Source organism: Protopterus annectens, chromosome 5.part0 (genome assembly GCF_019279795.1).
Source record: "Protopterus annectens isolate FY-2018-M chromosome 5.part0, PAN1.0, whole genome shotgun sequence".
Classification (NCBI taxonomy): Eukaryota; Metazoa; Chordata; order Ceratodontiformes; family Protopteridae; genus Protopterus; species Protopterus annectens.
In genome coordinates this window covers 876,489,609-876,514,222 of record NC_056735.1, presented here as the reverse complement: position 1 = coordinate 876,514,222, position 24,614 = coordinate 876,489,609, and the positions used below count along the sequence as shown (strand labels likewise).

Here is a 24,614-nt window from a genome sequence, read left to right as displayed (position 1 = left end):
GACTTAATTTGGTGGATGTCGCAGAACCCGTCGCAATAGTCTCGCCCCTTCACATCCCAACAGCCCAAAGTCACAGTGACCATGAATGCCTCCCTGATGGGGTGGGGGGGGGCTTTTTCAGGGGAAGACTGTCCAAGGCACGTGGTCGGACCTAGAGGCTCATCTGTATATAAATGTCATAGAACTGAAGGCGGTGCTTCTAGCGTTGCAAGCATTTCATCCCCTCCTTCAATCAGGGTCTATTGCAATACAATCGGACAACATGGCTGTAGTCTGGTACATCAACAAAAGTACAGTTGTGTACACTTACCATAAATGTAGATGTTCAAGTGTATTCACTGTTGCAGTCAATACATTTGGGAAATCTGCTGGCAGGTTGCCCTCAGTCGGCCTGAATAACAAAGTCTTGGGTCCTGCATCAGTTGCTGTCTCCTCTTCCATGACGTCAGGTCGTCAGGGGGTATAAAACATGCAGCTGACGTCATTTTATTCAGTTTTTCTTGCCCCAAATGTCAGGTGCCCCCAAAATGGGGAGCAAAAATATATATATATAAATAAACAGTAAATGTATAGATGCACTTTTAGAAACATAGACTTTACCTTCATCTAAAAGCAAATACACCACAAAGGCTTTTCAGTATAGTGAAGGAAAGAAAAGGTATAGAAAGGGGGATGGCGGGTGGGTAACCCAGACTGCAACAGTGAATACACTCGAACATCTACATTTATGGTAAGTGTACACAACTGTACTATGTTCTTCGTGTTTCACTGTTGCAGTCATTACATTTGGGTAGAATCCCAAAGCTATGGATGGGAGGATGGAACTAAACAGTATCAGGAGCGGCTATAAGGCCCTGCAGGACTGCATTGGCAAAGCCTGCAGTGGATTTGGAGAACAGAGGTAAATGATAATGCTTTGTGAAGGAATGTCTTTGGTTGGGACCCCTCTGAGAAAAGCTGTTGAAGTAGCAGCAGCCCTGGTGGAATGTGATCTGATCCCCTTGGGCACAGGTTTACCATGGTGCAAATAGCTGAAATGAATGCAGTGGCTTATCCACTTAGAAATAGTCTGCTTTGATGTAGCCTTCCCCTCTGACCCTGCAGGAAATGCTACCAGTAGTTGCTCAGACCTTCTTAGAGATTTGGTCCTGTTTAAGTAGAATCTTAGTTGTCTGTGTACATCCAATGAATGCAGAATCCGCTCCCCCTTGTTCTGCGGATTTGGGTAAAATGTTGGCAGGTGAATGGTCTGGTTAAGAGCCACACTGGATACCACCTTAGGCATAAAAGAAGGATTGGTCCTGAGGGACACCCTGTCAGGGTAAAATATAATAAAAGGCTCCACTGCCATGAGAGCCTGTAGTTCTGAAACCCTTCTTGCTGAAGTGACTGCCAAGACAAAAGCTGTTTTCCAAGATATAATTTTTATATCCACAGTAGCTGCTGGTTCAAAAGGAGGCAGGGTGAGTTTTTCCAGCACAAAATTGAGGTCCCATGCAGGAGTTGGTAATCTTCTGGGAGGCCTTAAATTTTTGCCCCCTCTAAGATACTGTTTAAGCTGAGGATAAGAAAACAGGGGAGGCTCTGTGTTGTAATGAGCCAAGATGGCAGAGGCATGGATTTTTATTGAAGAAAAAGATAGGCCCTTGTCAAGCATCTCAGTCAAATATTGTAAAATCTGAGGAATATTGGGTTTTGCTGTGCCTTTTCTTGTGCCTGGTTCCAAGCACAGAATCTCATCCATTTATCAGCATAAGATTTTCTAGTACTAGGCCATCTGGCTTCCAAAATGACATCCATCACAGATTTACTGAGAGGTGTTTGAATAATTAGTTGATTAGCCATGCTGAAGATTCAGAGTTTGGAGTTGAGTGTGCAGAATTTGATAGTTATGCTGAGACAGCAGATGAGGTATTTGAGGCAAGTACCATGGAGAAAGGTGAGACATATTCCTTAGAAGTGGGTACCAGTGCTGGTGAGGCCAGTCCGGAGCAATTAGGATCATTTTTGTTTTTTCCTGTCTGACTTTTAGCAAGACCTTGGAGAGTAGAGGCAGAGGGGGAGAGGCATAGACTGATTTTTCCAGCTGAAGAATAGGGCATCCAATTTCCATGCTTTTTTGTGATGAGTTCTTGTGCAGAATTTGTCCAACTGATAATTTTGAGGGGAGGCAAACAGATCTATGTCTGGGCTCCCCCATTTCTGTGTTAACATGCTGAAGATTTGTGGATCCAGTTTCTATTTGTGTGGGTCCATAAGATTTCTGCTTAGGTCGTCTGCCAGAGGATTTTGCTTTCCTGGCAGGAATTGAGCTTGAAGATGTATTTTTTAAGTCAAGGCTGTGTTCCACAAGTCCATGGCTAGTCTGCAAAGGGGGTAAGAATGTGTACTCCCCTGTTTGTTTATGTACCACATAACTGTGGTGTTGTCTGTCCTTATCAGTAGTTGTCCTGGATGAAGTAAGTCCTTGAAGGCTGTCAGAGCATTCTGAACAGCTAGCATGTCTTTCTGGTTGATATGCAGATGCATTTGGTTTGGGCTCCATTTGTCCTGAATGCATCTCCCTGCCAGGTGGCCCCCCCAAGCATTGTCTGATGCGTCTGTAGTTAGGGTTTGGGTGGCAGAGGGTAGAGTGAATGACAGTCCCTTGTTTTGGTGACATGTCTCCTCCCACCAAAGATGAGAGGAATCATTGTTTCCAGACTATGACAATGTTGACTCCATAAACTTTTTAGGTACCATTGAAGTTTCCTCATATGCATTCTCGCATATGGAATTAGTAGAATGCAGGATGCCATGAACCCCAAAGCCTGCAGAATTTATCTTGCAGATAACTGAGTTTTTGCTGCCATTTGTTTGAAGTATGTTGTCAGTTGCCTTTGTTTGTCTGGCGTGAGGTAAGCCATCTGGGCAGTTGTATTCAAGCTTGCACCCAGGAATGTAATTATTTGAGAGGGTACCAGGTGTGATTTCTTTTCATTTATGGTGTACCCTAGGCATGCTAGAAGCCTTTTTACAAATGCCAGATGTGGAAGAAGAGTGTCCTTGTCCTCTGCTTGAATGAGACAATCGTCCAGATAATGATAAATTTGAATGCTTCTTTGTCTGCAGAATGCAATTACTGGTGCAGGCACTTTGTAAAGACCCTGGGCGCAGTAGATAAGCCAAAGGGCAGTGCAGAGAATTGGTAATGCAAAAAACCTGCTTTGAAGTGGAGGTATCTTCTGCATGATTCCCTTATTGGGATATGCAGGTATGCCTCTTTTAAGTCTAGAGTTACTAACCAAGCATTCCTGCCTAGATAGGTAGTAGCTGTTGTAAAGTCAGAATTTTGAATTTGGGAATGTCCAGGAACGTGTTCAAAATCGATAAGTCTAGTATTGGACACCATGAATTGTCTTTTCTGGGTACCAGGAAAAGTCTTGAATAAAAACCTTGTCCTTTTTCCCTTTCTGGTACTGGTTGAATAGCCCCCATATCCACGAGGGACATGACTTGTTTCTGGGCCTCTGACCACTGGTTTTGTGGCAGATCCAGCAATCCTTTGGAATTGGCAAAGTATGGAAATGAAATCTGTACCCCTGGGATACTATGTTTAATACCCACTTGTCCTGGGTAATTAACTGCCAATTTTGAGCATGAAGTGCTAGTTTTCCCCCCAAGGGGGCTGCCAAAAGATAAGTGCTTGGTGATGGTAGAGGAAAGTCATTGAGACTGCTTACTATAGGGTTGTGCTTTGTTTCCTCCAGATTTGGAGGTGGAGGCACCCCATTGCTTTGACCTGTAAGAACCCTGTGATAGGTATCTGGAGCCTTTTGAGCACCTGGATTTGCCCTGAGTGGCTCTGTTGGACACAGGAAAGGACCAATTTTTAGATGGCCAGCACCTACTTAACTTGGGTGGCTGCACTTGCAAGAAATCTTTTACAGTTTGCATAGATTTAGCTTTGTCTTCCATTTTCTTTAAAACCTCTTCCGCCTTATTACCAAACAGAGTATCATGCTGCAAAGGAGCATCCAACAATTTAGCTTTAACATGATCAGGTAGATTTTGCTCCTTGAGCCAGGCATGCCTTCTAATCACAGATCCAGTAATGGCGGCCCTACAAGAGGCCTCCCAAGGAATCAAAACCACATTGCGAAGTATGCTTTCCAACCTGTTCTGCTGAATGCAATAATTCCTGTAACTCTTTATTTTCCACACAATCAGAAATCAACATCAATTTTTGTTTCAGTGCGCCCATAACATGCTGTTGATATTTAAGCATATGAAACTGGCAGTTTAAAGCCCTGATTGCCAAGGTTGCAGACCTATAAACCTTCTTACCCCATGTATCCAGCGCCCTGGAATCTCTATCAGAAGGGTTAGGATTTTTGGCTGCAGAGGCCTTTACACCCTTGGGACCCTGAGAAATAGTCTCAGGATCAGCAGCAGGATTTTTGAAAAGAAATTTGTGGAGGTCAGGAACCCTGTAATATCTGTCTGGCTTACTAGGAGCCAGAAACAGGGAATCATGAGCCATGCTTGATTCCGAGAACACATCATCAGCAATGTCTAATACAGGAGGTATTACCAAAGGTCTACGCTGAGGAAGAAGAAAGAAATCCCTAAGCCTCTTTTTTGATTCAGAGAAGTCCTAACTCCCAGTGAAAATGTTCCCTTAAAGTATGCAAAGTCTCTCCAAAAGAGTAATCCTCAGGAGGAGATGCAAATTGGATGGATTCTTCTGCATCAGAATCCTCATAGGGTGGAACAGAAAATTCCTGATAAGAAGAGGAATCAGAAGAAATGGAAACCTGATCTGAAGATTCATAATCAGTGCCTTGCCTAGGCCTCTTAGCAGGGGGTGGGGGAACCCCTGATCAAGGTAATTAAATCCTCAGCCATTTTGATCATCTGTTTTTTAGGCATAGGGGCCTGAGCATGCATCAGTTTTTAGACATAGAAGTTGTTTTTGACCTTGTTTTAGTTGCTGGCGTCAGTTTAATATAAAAATGTTAAGGCCTGAAAACACCCTCAGAAGCCGGTGCCTGCTCAGCAGCACTGGACCCATCCAAGGGAGAGACATCCGTGGGTTCAATACTCTGAGAATCTCGTGGCATACTGGACTCTGAATGGGTCTCGGTAGAGACTTGCGACTCAAAAGTAGCGGGCATCAGGGGCTGCGAAAGCGCCTCACTGAGTACCGGTGAACCGGCGACTGGCTTAGGAGAAGCTTCGTCATCGGTTTTGGACCTCGACAGTCTGTCTCTGTCTCTTTCTTTGCGTCTTTTATGAACTCCGGTAGTCAGACTGCTAACCAATGACATTTCAGGATAATTAAATCTTGAACCAAAATATGTAGAAGCAAAAATATACTGACACTTAATAGTGCGTTGGTTAAATCTAGCACAAAACTGACAGCAAGGCAAGTTCTGATCTGAGCCTAGGCAAGGAATACAGTACAAATGAAAATTCTTATGGGGTACTTGCTTCCCACAAGTAATGCAATTATTAACTTTTACTGACATCGGTAAGGAGCAAGAAAAAGTTTCCCCAATGGGGTACTTAGCTTTAGTTTGAAGACTTCAGTTCTGAAACTCGAATACGAAAATAGCAGGAGTCGGCCGACCGGCACTTGCGAACTGCATCTGCTTCGGGCACCGCGCGGCAAGAAAGACTGAATAAAATTGCGTCAGTGCATGTTTTATACCCCTGACAACCTGACGTCATGGAAGAGGAGACAGCAACCGACGCAGGACCCAAGACTTTGTTATTTAGACTGACTGAGGGCAACCTGCCAGCAGATTACCCAAATGTAATGACTGCAACAGTGAAACATGAAGAACATCAAGGTGGAACCAGATCCTACCCACTCTGTCGGGAGGCCATGAGGATATGGCACTGGGCAATGGCTACCAACCGCTTTCTTTTAGCAACGCACATTCCCGGGAGCTCCAACGTGATAGCAGACAGTTTGAGCAGGTGCGTTCTACAACCACACACGAGTGGTCTCTGAATCCTCTTATAGTGGCGGAGATTTTCCATCGCTGGGGTTTCCCTCGCTGCAACCTTTTTGCATCCCCGACCAACTTCAAGTGCAGCAATTACTTCGCCCTGATTCCCCCTCGGGGACAGTCACCCAGGGATGCTCTAGTCCACGATTGGCCCTTGGGTCTGCTTTATGCCTTTTCCCATCTTCCTCTCATTCACCAGTTCCTGAAGAAAGCCTGCCGGTTGAAGAGCAAGATAATCCTCATTGCGCCATTTTGGCCTCGGCAAATTTGGTTCCCCTTCTTATGGCCTCACCTGCTAGATCAACCATGGATTCTCGATCCAAGTCTGGATTTGATCTCCCATCTGCAGAACCTGATTCACCCCAACCTGAACAGCCTGAAGCTCACAGCTTGGTTCCCCCACTTCCAGTGATTGCCAGGCAGACTTGATCTTTCCTCCCCAGTACGTGACATTCTTATTGCGTCTCATAAGTCTTCCACCAGAACTACTTATCTCAGTAAGTGGAATAGGTTTACCATTTAGCTGAAGGAAAAAGAGATAGACCCTTTTTCAGCACCAGTGCCGGTAGTACTGGAGTACCTGTCCAGTTTTTTCCAATCTGGCCTATCTGCTTCTACCATTCGAGTTCATTTGGCCGTGATATCTAATTTTCATAATGGTGTCCATGACTCTTCTCTTATGTCACACAAATTATGCAAGACTTTTCTGAAAGGCGTAAATCATTTGAAACCCCCTTTTAGAGAACCTAGCCAGCCATGGGATCTGTCTTTAGACCTGCAAGCGTTGACTGTGGCTCCTTTTGAACAAGCTTTTTCATGAGACCTCAAGTTTCTTTCTTGGAAAACTTTGTTCTTGGTCGCCATTACTTCGGCCAGACGTATCTTTGAACTTCAAGCTCTATGCATCAAACAGCCTTACTTAATCTTTCATAAAGATAGAGTGTCATTGAGAACTAATCCTTCCTTCCTGCCAAAAGTGATCTCTGAAATGTCCATTAACCAATCCACTGAATTGCCAGTTTTCTTTCCCAATCATTCTAACAGAGGAGAGTATTGTCTACATACCCTTGACATTCACAGGCAAATTAGTTTCTATCTGGACAGAACTAAGGCTTCTCACAAATCAGATCAACTATTCCTGGCCTATTCTGGTCCTAGACTTGGATGTGCTGTTTCTAAGGTCACATTGGCTAAATGGTTAAAAGACTGTGTAACATTTATTTACAAAACTCATGATATTCCTTTGACTACAGCAGTTAGGGCTCATTCCACTAGGTCGGTCGCAACTTCTGCTGCCTTTCATGCTAGAGCTTCTTTACCTGACATTTGTTCAGCTGCAACTTGGGCTAGACCCCATACCTTCATCAGTCATTACAAATTGGATTTGGCCTCCAGAGGAAGAGCGTCCTTTGGTTCAATGGTGCTCAGGAATGTCCTTCCATGAGAGCCTCCCAGGAATAACGGTAGCTGGGGACTCTGTCCCAGGTGTAAGGAATGAACGAGGATTAACAATATCATATAAAGAAGTTACATCTTAGCATAATGTTCCATCTGTATTGTTGATCCTCGTTCAATCATTACGACCCTCCCTCTTTCCCCCTCCTCAGGCTTATAGTGGATCTCATCATCCGGTTCCGGTAGGTTCTTTGAAAAGCGGTACCCTCTACTTCCTTTGACTTGCAAACTCAATCTGAGGTAACAGGGAGAGGGGAATTGTGGATAAGAGTTTAGCTCAAGAGTTTGTGTCTGTCGCAAGCTTGGAAGATGGCCGGCTTGGTGCCGAGGTCGGAACCGATAACCCAAGCGTAATGACTGAATGAGGATCAACAATACAGATGGAATGTTATGGTAAGACATAACTTCTTTTTCTGGTATAGTTACAGAACAACTCCACAAAATATTTTGGAAACATTGAGATTTTCTTATATGAAGGCAGATTCGGAATGCAGGATGATATGAATATAAGAGCTATGATTAATATCTTTCTGCCATATTTGAAAGACACTGTACCTGCTACCTGCCCTAAGAAAAGAAACACTCTTGATACAGTAGTGTCCATAACTACTCATATAAACTGTATTCTTTAAACAGAAATAAGCTAATCTTTTAAAGACCAGCAAGTGAAGCCAAAAAGCACAAAGTAGAATGCTTCAAAGGACATGTCCAGAAATTCCCAGTGACAAAGAATGACAAAGAAATCACTTTTTTACCTTTGAGGAGCACATACACATCCCTATCTTTGGCACTAACACTTAATTATATCACTATACCTTTTTCTGTCATTTTGGCCAGCATCACTGATAAGCAAGCCTCTTTCCCCACCACTGTCTGTGACCCATGCATTCCTCTAGGACTGAGGGCTTTTATACTTGTCCTCAGCCTAGAAGTGAGAGTTGAGCAGCAGCAGTACTGCTGTCATCTGTAGGGCCTGGTGTTTTTTCCCTAGCACTATTTCGCTCCTCTGTATTTTCAGCTCTCTACTGTTAAGGCTGCCTAAGCTAAAGGGAACTACATTGGTGTTTGTCTCCCCAGCCTATAGTGCAGTTGCATCATCATTCATCTTCTCATCCACCAGTCTAATATCTTCTCTCTGAGTTCTGGCCTCCACCAGAGGTCCATTAGATAAACATCAGCATGCACTCTCCCCCTAGAACAGGAACATCCATCCTCTCAGGGCCAGCTTCATCAGACACCAGAGCCACTAAACAAACTCAGGTCACCTAGATCACAGTCAGGGCTTTAACCCTTTATCACCAGGCTGGCCGAAGATACTATATCTTGGAGAAAGGAGTGTAACAACTTCAAAGTATTAACAGTACGTTAATAATGAAACAATCTATATAAAGGAAAATATATCACACAGCTGATTTGCTATCAACCATATAACTCCATGCATATGTTGGTACAGAATGGATTTTGGGGAGCTCACAGTAATGTCTAAACTGCTGAATCATTACTTTATGAGAGCCAAGTGGTTTGAAATCTGCTACCACCATGCAGTTATCCAGAAAAAGGGAATACTGCTATCTGTTGAGACATGAAGAATGCAAACACAGGAGTCAAGCACTTTATAAACATGCATGCTACAGTAGATAGTCCAAATGGAAGGGATGTTACTGCACTTAAAATCTCAAAAACGTCCTGTGAAACTTGTGGATAAAGATGTGCATATATGTACACTTCATATCCAAAGATGTCATGAAGTCATGATGATCAAGAAGAGGTAGTATATTTTTAAAGTCAAAACCCTGCATTTACTGATAACCAAAAAAGTGCTGAGGTATGATAAATCTAGAAGTGATCTACATCTCTTGTCCATTTAGACTGCAAAAATCTTGGATGACATCTCTTTGCTCTTTGGTAATGTGTCACTCGCTGTATTGCCTTACTGTGTAAGAACACCAAACCTAGTTGAAAAGCTTATATCTTGCTGCTATAAATGTGTTTCTGGAATATGCTCTAGAAACAACTGAATAAATTATTGGCAACACCCTTTTGAAATGGAGAACTCCCTTGTCTGAAATATTGTTATGTCAGGGCCCTACTAATAAAATAATTTAAGGGTTATGAAAAAAATAAGGGCTGTACTCCCGATGTTCTGTCTTTGCTTGATCTGGGACCTATATCTGGAATTTGAGTAAAACTGTTTTTCACTTTTGTTAACAAGTTTCTTTTGGCTTACTATAGGCTTAGGTACTAGGCATGGGTGCTTACTATTTCCCCTTTTCATTTTGGGTTTTTGGCTATTCTGTAAAAATGAGTATGACACGAAGTATTGTGTCAGAAGAGAACTGTGAACTTGTGTCTAAGATAATTTGTTAACCAGATCATGGTATAGTCTTAACTGAAAGCCTCTTGATCTTAGTGCTAGTGTTGCTAAAACTAGCTACGGGTTTTTAATATGGAAGAGTCACATTATGTGCTACTTGCAAATATAGTGCGGCCTCTCATGCAGCCCCCAAGTGAGCTTCTAAGAATACCAGGATACTACATTTTTGTGGAGACCTTCTACTATGAATGTATAAGCAGTTAAGTATGATGAGGCATTGAACAGAGCAAAGATATTAATAAAAAAGGTGTAGGGAGATGCTTTTAACTATTGTGAGTGGTCTCCATGAGAAAAATGGTTCTACACAACTAGTACTTTACATTCTGCAATATCTCACAGTACTTTCAACTACTGATGTATGATTTTATCTGAATGGGTAGCACTCCCCATGGCAAGGTGGGCTGCATTATATCCTCTCAAAAATAAAGGATGTGAGTCTCAAATTACTACAAGGTGGTCTAACCACATGCTTTTCAACTTATGTTGGTAGACTCTGAGAGAAAAAAAAAAGAGTTGGAGAATTTTGAAAGGTACATGAATCCCCCTTAGTACTCATTATATCTGTCAAATTAAGTCAGTTTTGGAAAATATGGGAGAATGATAATAGAAATGTACAAAGAGGTACCTTTCTCATCCATATATGTGTGAAGGAGAAAGGGCTAGCACATGTTAAAACATTTTAAACAAACGTTACTACTGGTCCTCTTGGAACTTTCACTAAAATTGCTAAAGGATTAGGTGAAATCAGTGTGGTGGAGATACTTTATCTGGGAGCTCAGCAGTACTGTTTTTCCTTACTCCCACAAGAATTCATCCAAGTTGGTGGAAGGACTGAGAGAAACCAGCAGCAGGTATACTCCATATATTTCCAAACAAATGTTAACTGCCTAAAGGATGTAATTCTAGACTGACTACTCCTTAAGGGAACATTCAGTGGATCCCACTGTCTTTTTATTACAATTAATTCTTGTCCAGGAAATATGACATGCCCACAGTCAGCTAGCAAATGTATTATGTATATCTTGAATATCCTTAAAACACCTTCATGCAAGAAGGGCACAGGAGAAATTCCTTTAGACAGTGAATGGGTCAGGATTTTTAATTCATTTGTCAGTGAGAAATATACAGTTGCTCACTTTCTGGAATAACAGCATAAAGGGAAACAGAGACAGAAACACAGTCATCTTTTTGATGCATTGTTATCATGATGACTGTACCTTTATTTACTTATTTCATTTTGTTAACCAAGTAAGAAGATTGGTTCAAAGACCATTTTCAGAAATGACCCATGTCTAAAGGCAACAATACAGTTTTAAATACTTATAGCAAAAACATACAATTGAAATATCTGAACTAATATGCAGAGAGATGTGCTATAAAAATACACAAAAGAGATGTTTGAAACAGGTATACAAAGTTACATATACTGTAACTTAATTTAAAAAAGTCTAAATATATATATAGCTTTCACTATGTAAAATGTTTATTGTTATAACAGTGTAGTCACACAGAGTGAAAAACAAATGATGGGGACATTTAGAAAGTGCCTAGAAGTTTATGTATATCATTTGCAAAAAAAGATAGAAAGACTGGTTTAAGTATAGTCTCTGGAAATAGTATTAGCAGAAATATTTTCAGTTTATTTTAATGCCAGAGAATACTATTAGACAATTAGTGTCAATTCAATGAATGAGTTGAGAAACTAGGGATGACAGTAACATAATAAAAAGTAGTTATCCCTCATCTCTGAAACATTGCATGTTACCTTGTTAAAAGGTGTTCAGAAAGGACTGATTTAAGCTTTGTTAGACAGTCTTGGTCTTTTTTTTCAGGCAGCAGCCTACTCCATACAACAGGCCAAAGTCTCAATAGGGTTCCTTCTCCTATAGTGGTTTTAAAAGGGGGTCTATTCCTAATTTGAAATTTTCTTTTAAGAGGGTTTGCTACCATTTGTTTAAAAATTTATAAAGGATGGTACCTTGGAGAAATGCAGACCTTTCAGTAACTGGGAGCCATTTTTACTGTGTAGTAAATTGCAATTGTGGATCTGAAAACCTAGCAGGGCAGATTGGCATATCTTATTTTCAGCTATCTATAATTTTTGAGTATTGTAGGAGGGGTGAAAGACTTGATAAGGAAGACCATATTCCAATTTGGGTGGAGGACATTTCTGGCAGGGGAAGTTTGACAACATGATAAAGAAGATAGGAAATTCTGTTTACAATACTGTCAGTGTATGCTGAGACGGAAACGGAGTTAACATTGGATCCTGGTTGAAAGTATACTTCTGTAGAATCTATCTGATTTCTTAAATGCATGGGGTTACATGAACCGGACCAATCATTTCCAGAGAGTACCCAAACCATATGCTATCTTATCATCTATCGTTCCTCAGTGAGACATTTTATGCTGTATTAATTAGGGAAGGCTAACCTCTCACCTTTCCACACATGACTAGTAATACAGGAGTCATGACATTAAAACAGCTAAAAGGGCTCAGAGCTGAAGCTGTATATTGGATAAGTTAACATGTGGATCTCAGACTGCCATTGGAAGGTCAGCCTGGTGCATAACAACCTTAAGCTAGCAATGCTGAGCTTGCTTCTTGCAAAACCACTATGGCTAAAAGGGGCTTTGGCCTGAGTATAAGTTCTTTTTTAATTCACTGTTGGCTTCCACTGCTTGCCAATAATCAGAACCTTCCAAGCCAATTGGTCCCTTCATTCTCCATCATCAGGGCAAGGGCCAACCAGAAGGGTCAGTCACTTAGACAGCTTTCAAGGGGTGGTTTGATGTTTTTTTTTTCTTAACCATATGTTCCACCTGTGGATATCTGACTTGCGGAGTCAAAAAGGGAGGAGCAATGGGCTGTCTGTGCTGGTTGTCCTTCACTTCCACAAAGGAAGATGCCAATGAGTAGCCCTGCCCCTCCCTTAAGTCCAGTGTGTTTCAACCAGATATTGTTTTGGCAATCCAATGGACTTTGGGCTAAGTTCCTTTCAAAGTAAAGATAAATGGAGGTAATCTCTTCTGTATATAAAACTGCATGTAGATGTAGCCCTGGTCACAGTTCTAATGACATCAAAATCAGACTTGACTGCAAGAAAGTTTCCCCAAGGAAACTGAAAGGGCATGTTTTACTAAAGGCTTTGTAACTGGTGAATATGAAAGAAGACAATCTTCATAAAGGCTTGTGACACCATGGAAGTGAAATACTGTGCCATGTAATTATGGGACCTAAATAGGTGTGGCATATATCTTCCTGAGAAATCTGTACAAGTATGAAACTATAAAGTGTTGGGAAGGAAAACAAGGGTGTCATTTGAGTTTTGTTGAGTATACCAATTAGTAATGGGATCTGCAATTTAAAAATCAGAGTCTGCTTCTTGTTGTAGTAAAGGCAACAGAACTTTTAGCTATATTCCTATTCAACTTACTTAATCAACACACGTTCCACTTTATCCTCAAAACTGTCAGATAAAACTTCATTATATAATCCGACAACAAGAAATAACATTGCACTAACACTGAAAAGACCCCTCTTCAATTCAATAAAGTTATTTGTGGGGGAAAAAAAACATTCCCCAGGTTAGGCCAAGCCTGCTGGATCAATGTCCTTGCAGATGTAAGATGACAATTAATATTACCATCCTTACAAAAATGTTCGCCTCTCAGAATATAAATGTACCTAATTTAAAGCTATTGGATAGACATTACAGGAAGCAATGTATATTTAAATCTAGCAACTACACAAGGCTGTCCTTTTAACTTGTCAGAAGTAAATATGAAAAAATAAAAATATAAAAAAAAAATTTTTTGAAAAGAGAATGCTTTTTATTGAGTTGCCTAAAAAGTAAAAAATAAGGAAGAACAGTGAAAACTTTGCTGATTGTGATAATGAGGTACCAAAAGAATCAGCAAAACCAACCTCAAATGCTTTTCTGAAATCAGCTTGTCTGGGTTTCTTTTGCAAACTTTTCACTCCTTACTTATTTTTTTTTACTTTTTATAGTGACTCAATAAAAAGCAGTCTTTTCAAAAAAAAATATTTTTTTTTTTATATTTTTATTTTTTGCTTTTTAGTCAAGTAAAATATTGTCTGCAGTGTGTAGGGAAATGCAAGAGAGATTGTGTGTATGTGTGTGTGTCTGTGTGTCTATGAAGAAAATGATGTAGGTTGTTAGTTTAAGGCCGACTGTGGTACAGTGCATTCAGCTCTGTCCCTCTGGGGTGCTGTCACATCTTTATAGGTGTGCCCCTCATAAATGACCAGCTGTGTGTTATCTCCATCTTGTACTGTTGTGTCTCTAGAACTCAGTGTGTGTGTGTGTGTGTGTGTGTGTGTGTGTGTGTGTGTGTGTGTGTGTGTGTGTGTGTGTGTGTGTGCGTGTGTGTGTGTGTGTGTGTGTGTGTGTGTGTGTGTGTGTGTGTGTGTGTGTGCGTGTGTGTGTGTTTGTAGGAAATGATGTAGGGAGATGTGAGTGTGTGTGTGTGTGTGTGTGTGTGTGTGTGTGTGTGTGTGTGTGTGTGTAGGAAATGCTGTACAGAGATGCGAAAGCATGTATGAGAGTGTGTTTGTGTGTGTGTGTGTGTGTGTGTGTGTGTGTGTGTGTGTGTAGGAAATGCTGTACAGAGATGCGAAAGCATGTATGAGAGTATGTGTGTGTGTGTGTGTGTGTGTGTGTGTGTGTGTGTGTGGTCTCGCTAATGCAGAGGGACAATATTTTACTTAAAGACTAAAATGTTGTCCATTTGTCATTATTAGAATACTTTTTAATTGAAATTGGCTTAGTGAGACAGAATCAAAGAAAGACAGAGAGACAGAGCCACAAAGCCAATTTCAATAAAAAAAGCACTCTAATAATAGTCTAAAAACTCCAAGAAAGCTCCAAGCTAAGCTAGTCTTCTTCTCTGTGTAGTTCCTTAAACCACCAGTAGTAGAGATACATGGTATATATGTAAATGTCCCCTTAAGGCCATACCAATGTTTCAGCTGCATGGTTTCTGAATACCCATGACTTTTCACTTTTTTGCTTTATAAGCCTTTACTGGTGCATTTGGGTCAATAAAGCCTGAATTTATTATTTTTCAATGTTTTTGTTTTACTGGTTGATATTGAATGAGCAATAATCTATTACATATATGAAATAATCTTTCCAAAGGCTATTCACTTATCACTTATTCTTCATTAATGGACTGAATAGCATTATAACATTTATTAATGTAATTAGATATATATTGTTAAAGCTTTCTCGGCTTCAGTATTTCTACTCCATGTATGTTATTTGCATTATGGAAACGTTAGTCTTCACTTTCCACATTGTTGCACCATGGGTTTTTCATTCCATATTAAAAAGATAGAAATATAGCTCTACTAAACTTTCTAATTTTATGTTTCTATTACTTTCCCTAAATCCTTCATTATATGGCTTTCTTCCTTATAAAGTTTCTCAGATTTTGTATAGTTAACCGCTAATAGTTTTTCTGTCTCTTCTAGTGAATTTCTATATAATTTATAAGTCTTAAAGTTGGAGTTTTTCTATTCTAAAAGCCTTTCTGAAGGCATTATGTTACAGGGTAGTCTAAAATATCTCGGGTCATCTCATCAATGACCATCTTATTGGCAACTATCCTTCTAATGTGCCCTTTTGTCAAATGCACATACCCATCAAGTGTACACAGTCAATGACAGTGTGCATGTATACAGTATCATCACTATAAAGGCACTATGTTCCCATTATGTAGAACTCTAGATTCCTTTTAAGAAGAGAAACTGTATATTGAGGGGTGGGTGCATTTCTGGATTTGGGCTTTGGGGTTTGAGTGACAAGTAATTGTCAGGTAAGAAGTTTGGTGAGTAGTAAAGAGTTTGTTATTGGCTGTTTTTTTTTTTTTTTTTTTTTTTTTTGCATTTTTGAATGAGTTGTAGGAGTGCTTCAGGTACTGAGTGGTCTCCTGCTCAGTTTACATAACAATATGAGTATTTCATGCAACACATGATTAAGTGCTTCTTGGAAACAAGGATAGGAGCACTTGGTGTGTGTACAGATTTATGAGTTAGGTGGTGAGTACGTTACAGACAATGGCAGAGAATTTGGAGTCAGTAGGAATTTGTCTGAATAGTTAAGAGCAGGGAACATGTTGCTTTCATGTGATTTCGGGAGAAGTGGCTGAGTGTACGTGTGTGTGTGTGTGTGTGTGTGTGTGTGTGTGTGTGTGTGTGTGTGTGTGTGCGCATGCGAGCTGATGTCTGTATTAGCGAGACAGAGAAAAAAATGCCAAGCTGTCTTTCTAATGACAGAGGAGCAATATTTTACTTAAAAAGTAAAATACTGTCCCTCTGTCATTATTAGAAAGCTTTTTATTGAAGTTGGCTTTGCGAGACAGCAGAAAAACATGATGAGCTTCACTTGGGGTTTTTTTCCGCTGTCTCACGAGTGTGTGTGACAGAACCACAGAATAACAGAATGACAGAGCCACAAAGCCAGCTTCAATAAAAAAACACTCTAACAAAACAAAGAGTTCATATATAAATAAAAATGTATTTATTTATTTATTTGATGTTTGTTTACCAGGAATATTTGACTAGGTCAGAAATAACTCATTTTCAGCGGAAGCTTGGGGAGAGATGCTCCAGTTACATACAGATATGTGTAAGCTTTATACAGATAACATAAAAATAGCATGAGTTACAATAACATACAGAGACTTAGAAAAATAAGACTTTATACAGATAGCAACAAATTACCTGACTTACAATTAAGCAGGTACATTGATATGAGATGGATGGTAACTACTCAAGTAATTGATATAGATATGCAAGTAAATGATACAGAGTGAATGGACTACAGATGGAGACAGAAAGAGAGTGAACAAGTGTTACAGTCTGGTGTGATCTGGAGAAGAGATTAGCCTGGATCAGAACAAGGGCACAGCCAAGAGTTGAACATGTGTTGTTTCAGTACAGTTTTAAAGGCAGGTAGGTTAGTAGTAGTTCTCACAATAAGTGGAAGAGAGTTCCATGCTTTTGCAACATAGTTGGAGTAGAGGCTTTGTCCAGCTGTCGTAGAGGGTTTTTATATAGAGAGAAGCACTTTTCATTTTGGATCTAGAAGAGCTCGGTAAATTGGTTAAGTATTGAAGTGGCATAAAGCATGGAGGGTAGAAGGAAAGTTTTGGCAAAGGTGGTTTTGGAAGAAGAGGTTAGTGTGTGTTTGTTTCTGTAAAGTGTGCCAAGTTTCTGGTGGGTTTTCTTTATGTTTTTTGAATGTAAAGAAAAAAACAAAGGTGACCGTCTATGGTGGACAATTTCAATTGTGGTGTTATCAGCAAAGAGAATTTTGAAGCTATTTAGATTAGTAGTACAGTTCTTTGGCCGAAAAAGAAGCAGTTTACTTTCTTTGGGGGGGGGGGGGAGGTTGAGGAATAGTTGGCAGTTGGTAAGCCAGGATTCAACAGCAGAGAAGCTTTGTTGAGTATCGGCGAGAAGCTGGGGTAGTGTGAGATAGGTACAGATTATTGTGGAATCATCAGCATGTTGTATTAATGTTCCACTAGCAGATGCTGTACAAAGGTCATTAGTAAAAATATTAAAAAGTAAGGGTCCTAGGATAGATCCTTGCGGGACTCCTGTGGGATTTGCTAAAAAGGGGGAGATAACATTTGACCATTTTACAGATTGTTTTCGATTTTCTAAGTAACTGTGTAGCCAGTTTAGTGTAGGAGAGGTAATTCCTAGGTTACAGAGCTTATTTAAGAGTAAAGAGTGAGACACAGTATTGAATGCCTTTGAGAGGTCAAGAAACAGTGCAGATACAGCAACCTGAGTCTCTAGTTCTGTTTACAAAGTCGGTGAAGGTTAAGAGGGCTGTAGTTTTGCTGTGGCCGGGACAAAAACCATGTTGTGTGTTTGTAAGGAGGTTGTTATGCTGTAAGAAATTCATGAGTTAAAGATTAATTCATGTTTCCAGTATGGCTATGGGTCAAAAGTTTGGAAGTTCTGCGGAGTTACCTCCTTTGTGAATGGGGATGATATGGGACTTTTTCCAGATACTGGGTACTTTGGACTCGACTGATCAGGATGTTGACTGGATATTCTGTGGAGTCAGCTACTAGTTTTAAGTATGCTGGTGGAAGGCTGTCAGCGGAAATAGAGCAGGGTTTGAGTTTGCACAGTAATCTTTTTATTAGGTTTGTAGGCATTGGTTGAAGGGTGAAAGTGAGATGGTTCTCAGAAGGTGGTTCTGTGCAATGGTAGTAAGGAGAGTGAGAAGGGTCTGGATCAGGTGAATGGGAAGTATTAGGGGTAGATAAAGAGGAAGAGTGGCAGGTATTGGAGGTTTTAGTGATAAGATCAGTTATCGATTTTATGAAGTGGATGGTAAAGTCTTCAGCAATTTAAGAGGGAGGGGCATTTATGAAACCTTAGATTCCCTTTTTGTTCCGGGGGGAGTACAGTTGCAATGGGAACCAAAACTCTTTTGGATTAGTTCTGTGCTTCTGCAGTAGCTGACTATACTACAGCTGTTTGTCTTTGGTAACTAGTTTTTTAGCTTGGTTACATAGCTGCTTAAAAGTAATTATATCTTGCTCTTTATTACTTTGATTCCATACAGCCCATGCTGCATCCTTTTTTTTTCATTAGGTTTTTACATTCCTTAGTTAGCCAGTAAAAATGTTGATTTTTTTTTCACTAAATTGAAACAGAATGCCTTTTGGTGCTGTAGTAACTAATTCTGTTTTAACATTCATGTTCTAATTGTGTAAATAATTGAATAATTTGTTCAGTATTTCAGTGCTCGTCTAGTTCATGTCTGTGAAGGGCAGCATGACCAGTTTACCCACCTGGTTAACTAAATGAACAGACATAGTAAGCATATGATTAATGAGATGATTCCTGCTTTGTAGGGTATGATTCCCTCAGCCTCCATTTGCCTACGTATAACACTGAGCAGTGTTCTGTGGAAAGTAGAACATTTGGCTAGACTCCTAAATGTTTTCCTTGACTGCATGCTAAGTAACAATCTATGAATTTATAAAAATAAAATAAATAATTAACCAAGTGAATAACATGGCCTCATTTTCAATTTCTAGGATAGAAAAGGAAGGGTGAACTGTGCTTCCTTATTATTTTGCTCCAAACAGGTGTTCAAAATCTTCCTCATGGGAGGAAGGCAAGTATTCTGTCATTCTACGGTATCTACCTTCATTCTGAAAGGCCTCCCTAAAGAAGGAGCTATTAAGAAGAAAATCAGTAGTAGTAAAAGAGGAAAAGGATTCATTATCTATGTCAATTTTCATAATGTAACCTCATATTTTACTTTTTGGTATAAAGTGTTAACTAAAATGGAGAGAGACAATTTCCATTTTCACAGATGTTTATGTTTCAGACACGGAGGGGTACCATCACAGAAGGAGAAAGTGAAAACTGCAGAACAGAGAAAGGGAGGGGCATTGGGGTTTTGAGTTTTTCGGGAGTTGAAGTAGTTGGCATATGTGACACCAAAGCCAGAAGATGGGCTGGAAAATTTAATTTTGCAAAGTGAGGGACCCTAACATTTTCTGTAATTGCTTGGCACAAGGTTTTCTCATGCATACATAATTTCTGCTCTGTGGAGTATATTCCTGAAATCAGTCATGGGCAGAAGCTCGATGGCAGACCATGGCTGTGTCTACCAGGAAACTTCTGTATCGGGCGTCCTTAATTATGACAGATAATCATGTAGTCATTGCTTGAAAAAAAAAAAGCTTGAACACAAATTCCAGAAGGATTAGAGTCAGAAACTACAATAAGCAGAAACCACACCTGCCATTTGGAAGTCAGTCCTCAAATCTTTGGCCAACATTAATAACATTCTCCCAGGCAAAGCATTCAAAGTGGAATTCAGCTGGGGCTGTGTAGTAGCAACCTTGCTGCAACTCTTAGCAGTTAAGCAACCTGGTGGGTATAAACTAAAAGTCAGTAAAAGGAAGATGCTACTGGAGGAAGAGTGTAATCTAAGAAGGAAGCAGAATTGGGGATCTTTGACTTGGTCTACTGATTCTACACCTAATGTCAGATGTCTGTGGACTGGAGATGCTCCACTGCTCTGTCAAGTAAGCTTTTTCTCCATATTTATCTTTAGGCCAACTGTCAAATGGCAAGTTAAGGACTTGATTTTCTCTTGAAACAGAAGCTGAATACATCATGCAATGTCCAGAACAAAATGAAGACCACAAAAGAACTTCACAGACCAGTCACTGGGGACCAGGGCATTTTCATTTAGCACTATAATAAGGACAGATACAAAGTGCAACAAGTCCACCTCACCTGCAGTTTTGCGAAGTCTCCATGATTTATCATGAGCTTCCTCAATGCATTCAATGACAGCTCCAGTTCTCTAAGTGATGGGAATTTCTGAAAGTTATCTAATAAATAAAAGCAAGAAACAACAATTTTGTAAAATGCAAGAGCCGTAAAGTTGTGTAAGTAAATGCATCATAACTAGGGTTGCCATCTTTTCATATGCACAATGTGGGAAATTTTTTGTAGAAATGTCAGATTTTACAGGACAAAACATACCAACAGTCAACAGAAAGGACAGAGTTTCACTTTTTTGTCAAAATAAAAGCTTATTCTTGTAGCATTTGAGTTGATTATACTATTTCTTATAAGATGAAGGTGTTTCAGATGCAAAATAACTGTTTTATGCAACTATTAACGAAAACGTATGAAATATTTTTTTGTCCTAAAATCCCAGGACATTTGCCAATTTTAAGTTTTCTTTTCAGGACACAACTGCCCAAAGAGGGACTGTCCCTCACAAAGAGGGATAGGTGGTAACCCTAATCATAACAGTAGATGTCTGAATAGATCACTCTTGCAGTAGTCTAAGCTATTTAGGTTATATAATGGTCACTCAGTTTACAAAGCCTTAAGGCATTCCATATGCCCAAACCATTCTAGTTTGGGCACCAGTACCTCACAGCTTTCTTGCCCCAAGAAAAAGGGAAGCTACTTTGTCCACACTCTGGCTTAACAAGATCTACTAAAATGGGAATGTAAGCAAGAAGAAGTTACTCCACATTAACTGCTAAACATGTTTAAGTTTTCATTTTCCAGTTATTCTTTGTAACTAAATTCATTTTTGCTGTCACTTCAAAAGGGCCTTGCCACTTTGTAAGAATTTGGTTTTCAGCAACGGACACAAATGCAATCTCTTTGTCCCCTATCTGATACTCTTTAATGGTATGTGTTAAATGTTATTGTTGTGCTCTTTCTATGTGCTCTTTGCAAATAGATATTATAATTCTTAACCTATATTGAAGTTCTGTGTAATATCCTACTGTACTCTTAAATGGAGTGCTTCTTCCCCAGTATTTCCCTTGCTTTATTTAGCAAGCATTGCAGATGTCTTTATTACAGAGTTTTGTGTAAATTCAATGATAAGAAGTGTGAAAGACTGGAAAGAAAATGCAGGTGTCTGTAGTGAGTGTGTTCACTGAAAATGTTATGCAACAGCATGTCCCAAAGTAAAGATAGGAGAAACACAATCAGCACTTTAAAGAGAGGAAGTTAAAGAACTGGTATTCCAGAACAGGGATATAGTCCCAGAACTGCCTGCCAGAACTAATTTGCTTCAGCTCAATACTGAGATTATCCTTGGTGAAAAAAGTAAATCTAAAGCAATGTGGGTATCAGAATCCAGAATCCCAAAGGCAATCAATCACTAAAGGTGGAAAAAGAAAAGATGCACAAGTTGGAGGTCAAAGAAGAATCACAGAGTGAGTAGAATAGGCATATTGTTTTGACTCCTAAACTTGAAGATAAGATTTTCCAGTGACTTTAAAAACTGAACAGTATGTGCAATTTTTATTTCATTTCTAAAGTGGGTGAAATGATAGAAAAGTTGGGTAAGGCGAGATTTCTGTTTACAATGGACTGAGTTACTAGCAAATCCCATTAACTCCAGCAGCTAAGCAGAAAACAGAATTCTCCTACACAATGGACCCTTTTCATTATATAATAATGCTGTTTGGTCTTCATAACGTAACAGCAGTTAAATCAGGTACCCTTTCCTGCTACAACTGTAGCTGCTGTGATGCTATTAACAAAAATAATATTTTTCAACATCCAATAACTAGGAAGAATTATGTATTCTCTGGTTTAGCAGCATGTGTTGCAATGAATAAAATATACCTGGCTACCTGTAACAGATGTCAGGCATTTTATGTTGGAAAATCCACCAGAAAACTGAAAGAAAGAATAACTGAGCACCATTCAGAAATAATGAGAAAGACTGACACTAATTCCCTGGTTAAGCAAATCAATACATATGGGAATACACATAAATTCTCTTTTAGGGTGATAGATCGAGTGTATAAGGATATATGAGGGGGAGACTTGAACAATAAGCCTGAGATGGAGTATCAAAGGATAATACGCCTTTGTGCGGATGTACCACCAGGTTTAAATCAGACTGTTTCTTTAAAACCTGTACCAAGATATAAACAAATGTCTGAAATAGAGACCTGTGCTTTTAAAATTTTTGTTCTTAATTAAGATTGATTGTTTAATTGAATAATTAATGGCTGTGTGATTTCTGATAGTATAAATATGGTTAGTATGTGTTAGCATTTTATACACAGATGAAGGGTTTGTTTGACCTGAAAGCTCTGTTTTATTAAACGCTTGTCCAGTATCAGTGTTGCTTGGTTTGTTTTATACTGCATCCAGTTTTGGTCTTCATAATGTGCCAGCAACATTTCAGAGGCTAATAGATAGGATTCTTAAACCCCATACCAAGTATGCAGCAGCTTACCTTGACAATGTTGTTATTTTTTTCTGAAGACTGGGGAAAGTCATCTTGCCAAGGTCCAAGTTGTTGTAATGTCCTGGAAATGGGCTGATTTAATACCTAATCCAGCCAATTGTACATTGGGTATGGCTGTATTAACTGAGTATTTTACACACATGACAGTATGGGAGAAGGTAAAAACCCCAGGCAAAAAAGGTAAAGGACATACATAACTGGCTCAGACCATCTACCAAAAGCAAGTCCAGACCTGCAAATTTATACCAAATGTCATCACTGTAGTATACCTCTTAACTGGTTTAACCAAGCGGAGGGTCCCTCTGAATGCCAAATGTATAGAAGAAACCAACCAAACATTAGATAAGTTACAGAGTATGCTGTGTTCTGAGCCCATCCTCTTAGCCCTAAACTTCTCTAAATAGTTTAAGCTGTTCATAGATGTCTCTGAAGTAGAATTAAGAGCAGTACTACCACAAGTCGATGACTGGTTATACAAGCCAGACATTAAGCATCAGAGTGAAGGTACTCAGAAACTGAGTGGGAATATGTAACTATTACATGGGCTTTATCTTTCTTTAAACATTATCTGCCTTGGGTAGACAATTTTTGTTGATTATGGACCATGCATCACTTTAACAGTTATACAGATAGACACTAATTTCAATGTTTTCAGCTGTGCTGTGCATTGATCCACTGCCATTCCAGTGTAAAATAATGTTCACTTGTTCATAGTCAAGTACTAGGCTAGCTGCCCTTGTGGGTCATTTTAAGCCTAGCCAATTTCCTTTCCAAAAGTGAGAATCAAACCCCGTACCTTGTGTCTGTGAGGTAAACACCTTAACCATTACACCACCCCCAACCCCCACAAAAAAAATAATAATCCTGTTTATTAACCAGGTTGGCCCACAGGACATACAGAGTCCCTTTTAAGGGGTGACCCAGGAGCAATGTCTGCTTATGTGACTTGCTTAGGGTCACATAGGAGGCAAAGGAGGGCAAACAGAATCAAACCCTGTGTCACAGTAACTATAGCTTGGAACATTAACCTCTTCACCAAATGTCAGACCAGGGCTGATGTCAAGTGAATGCAGATGGGCTATCTCAGGCCTACACCCCATTTACAAATGCTAGAAACACTGTTTTTACAGTGGGTAGGTTCATATAATATAGTGATTGCATTGACAGTTTGGAATGCTAAGGGAGCAGTGGGGAAGAAAGGGAAGCCCTGAATGGGCTCAGGTTGCACAGTAAAGGGTATAATATTGCAACAGGTACAGACTTTACAGGCAAGAAACAGGACGTAATGTGAGAATAAAAACAGCTGTACATAAGACCTAAGTGGAGTACACTTGACAAATACATTTACTTATAACCCTTAAGGGATTTCTGGATAGGAGGGCCCAGCAACTTTAAGTGGAAGAAAATACCTTTGGAAGTTGGGAGATGCCATTCTGCAAAGGAAGCTGAAGGAACATTGTTGCACCAGTGAAGTTTGCCTTCCCTGTGTAGGAAACTGTTGGGCATCTTCCCTACCTGTGGAATTGTTACTTTTTGTGCTGTGAAGGTGCTACAGGAAAATATCTGTGAGTCTTGGATATGTGTTGTCTATTTTTGAGAGATTCTTTGTATGGATTGTGTTGCATAGGAAAGAAGGCATCCTGACTGCTATTTTCGACAAAGAAGTAAGTAATGTTTTAAATACTGAATTTCAATGACATTTTCTGGTTTACCCACTTTATCAAGAACAGTTTCCTTTTGTTCACCTTCAGTGCAAATAAGCTCATATGTAATTATGAAAATCTGATGTCTAAGGGTGTTTCTTTGCCTACTGTTGAACTAAAATACAGCAACATGTATAGCTTAATGGTGAAAGTACAGCTGTATAGGTAAATTTACCATAACAGTAGATGTTCGAATGATCACTTCTGCAGTAGACTTAGCTATATAGATTATATCCTGTCAAGGATATAAAAGCCACCCAGCTTCCAAAACTTT

The 24,614-nt window shown here is 39.7% G+C and overlaps 1 protein-coding gene across 2 annotated transcripts in view; it reads right to left on the bottom strand.

Annotated features, from left to right (window-relative positions):
* XRRA1 (X-ray radiation resistance associated 1) overlaps nucleotides 1-24,614 on the bottom strand; it is a 1,524,348-nt gene that overhangs the window by 1,046,744 nt on the left and 452,990 nt on the right. For both annotated transcript variants that reach the window (XM_044072671.1, XM_044072672.1), the window contains one exon: nucleotides 20,135-20,232. In XM_044072671.1, coding sequence (XP_043928606.1) covers nucleotides 20,135-20,232 — 98 coding nt within the window. The remainder of the gene's footprint in view (nucleotides 1-20,134; nucleotides 20,233-24,614) is intronic.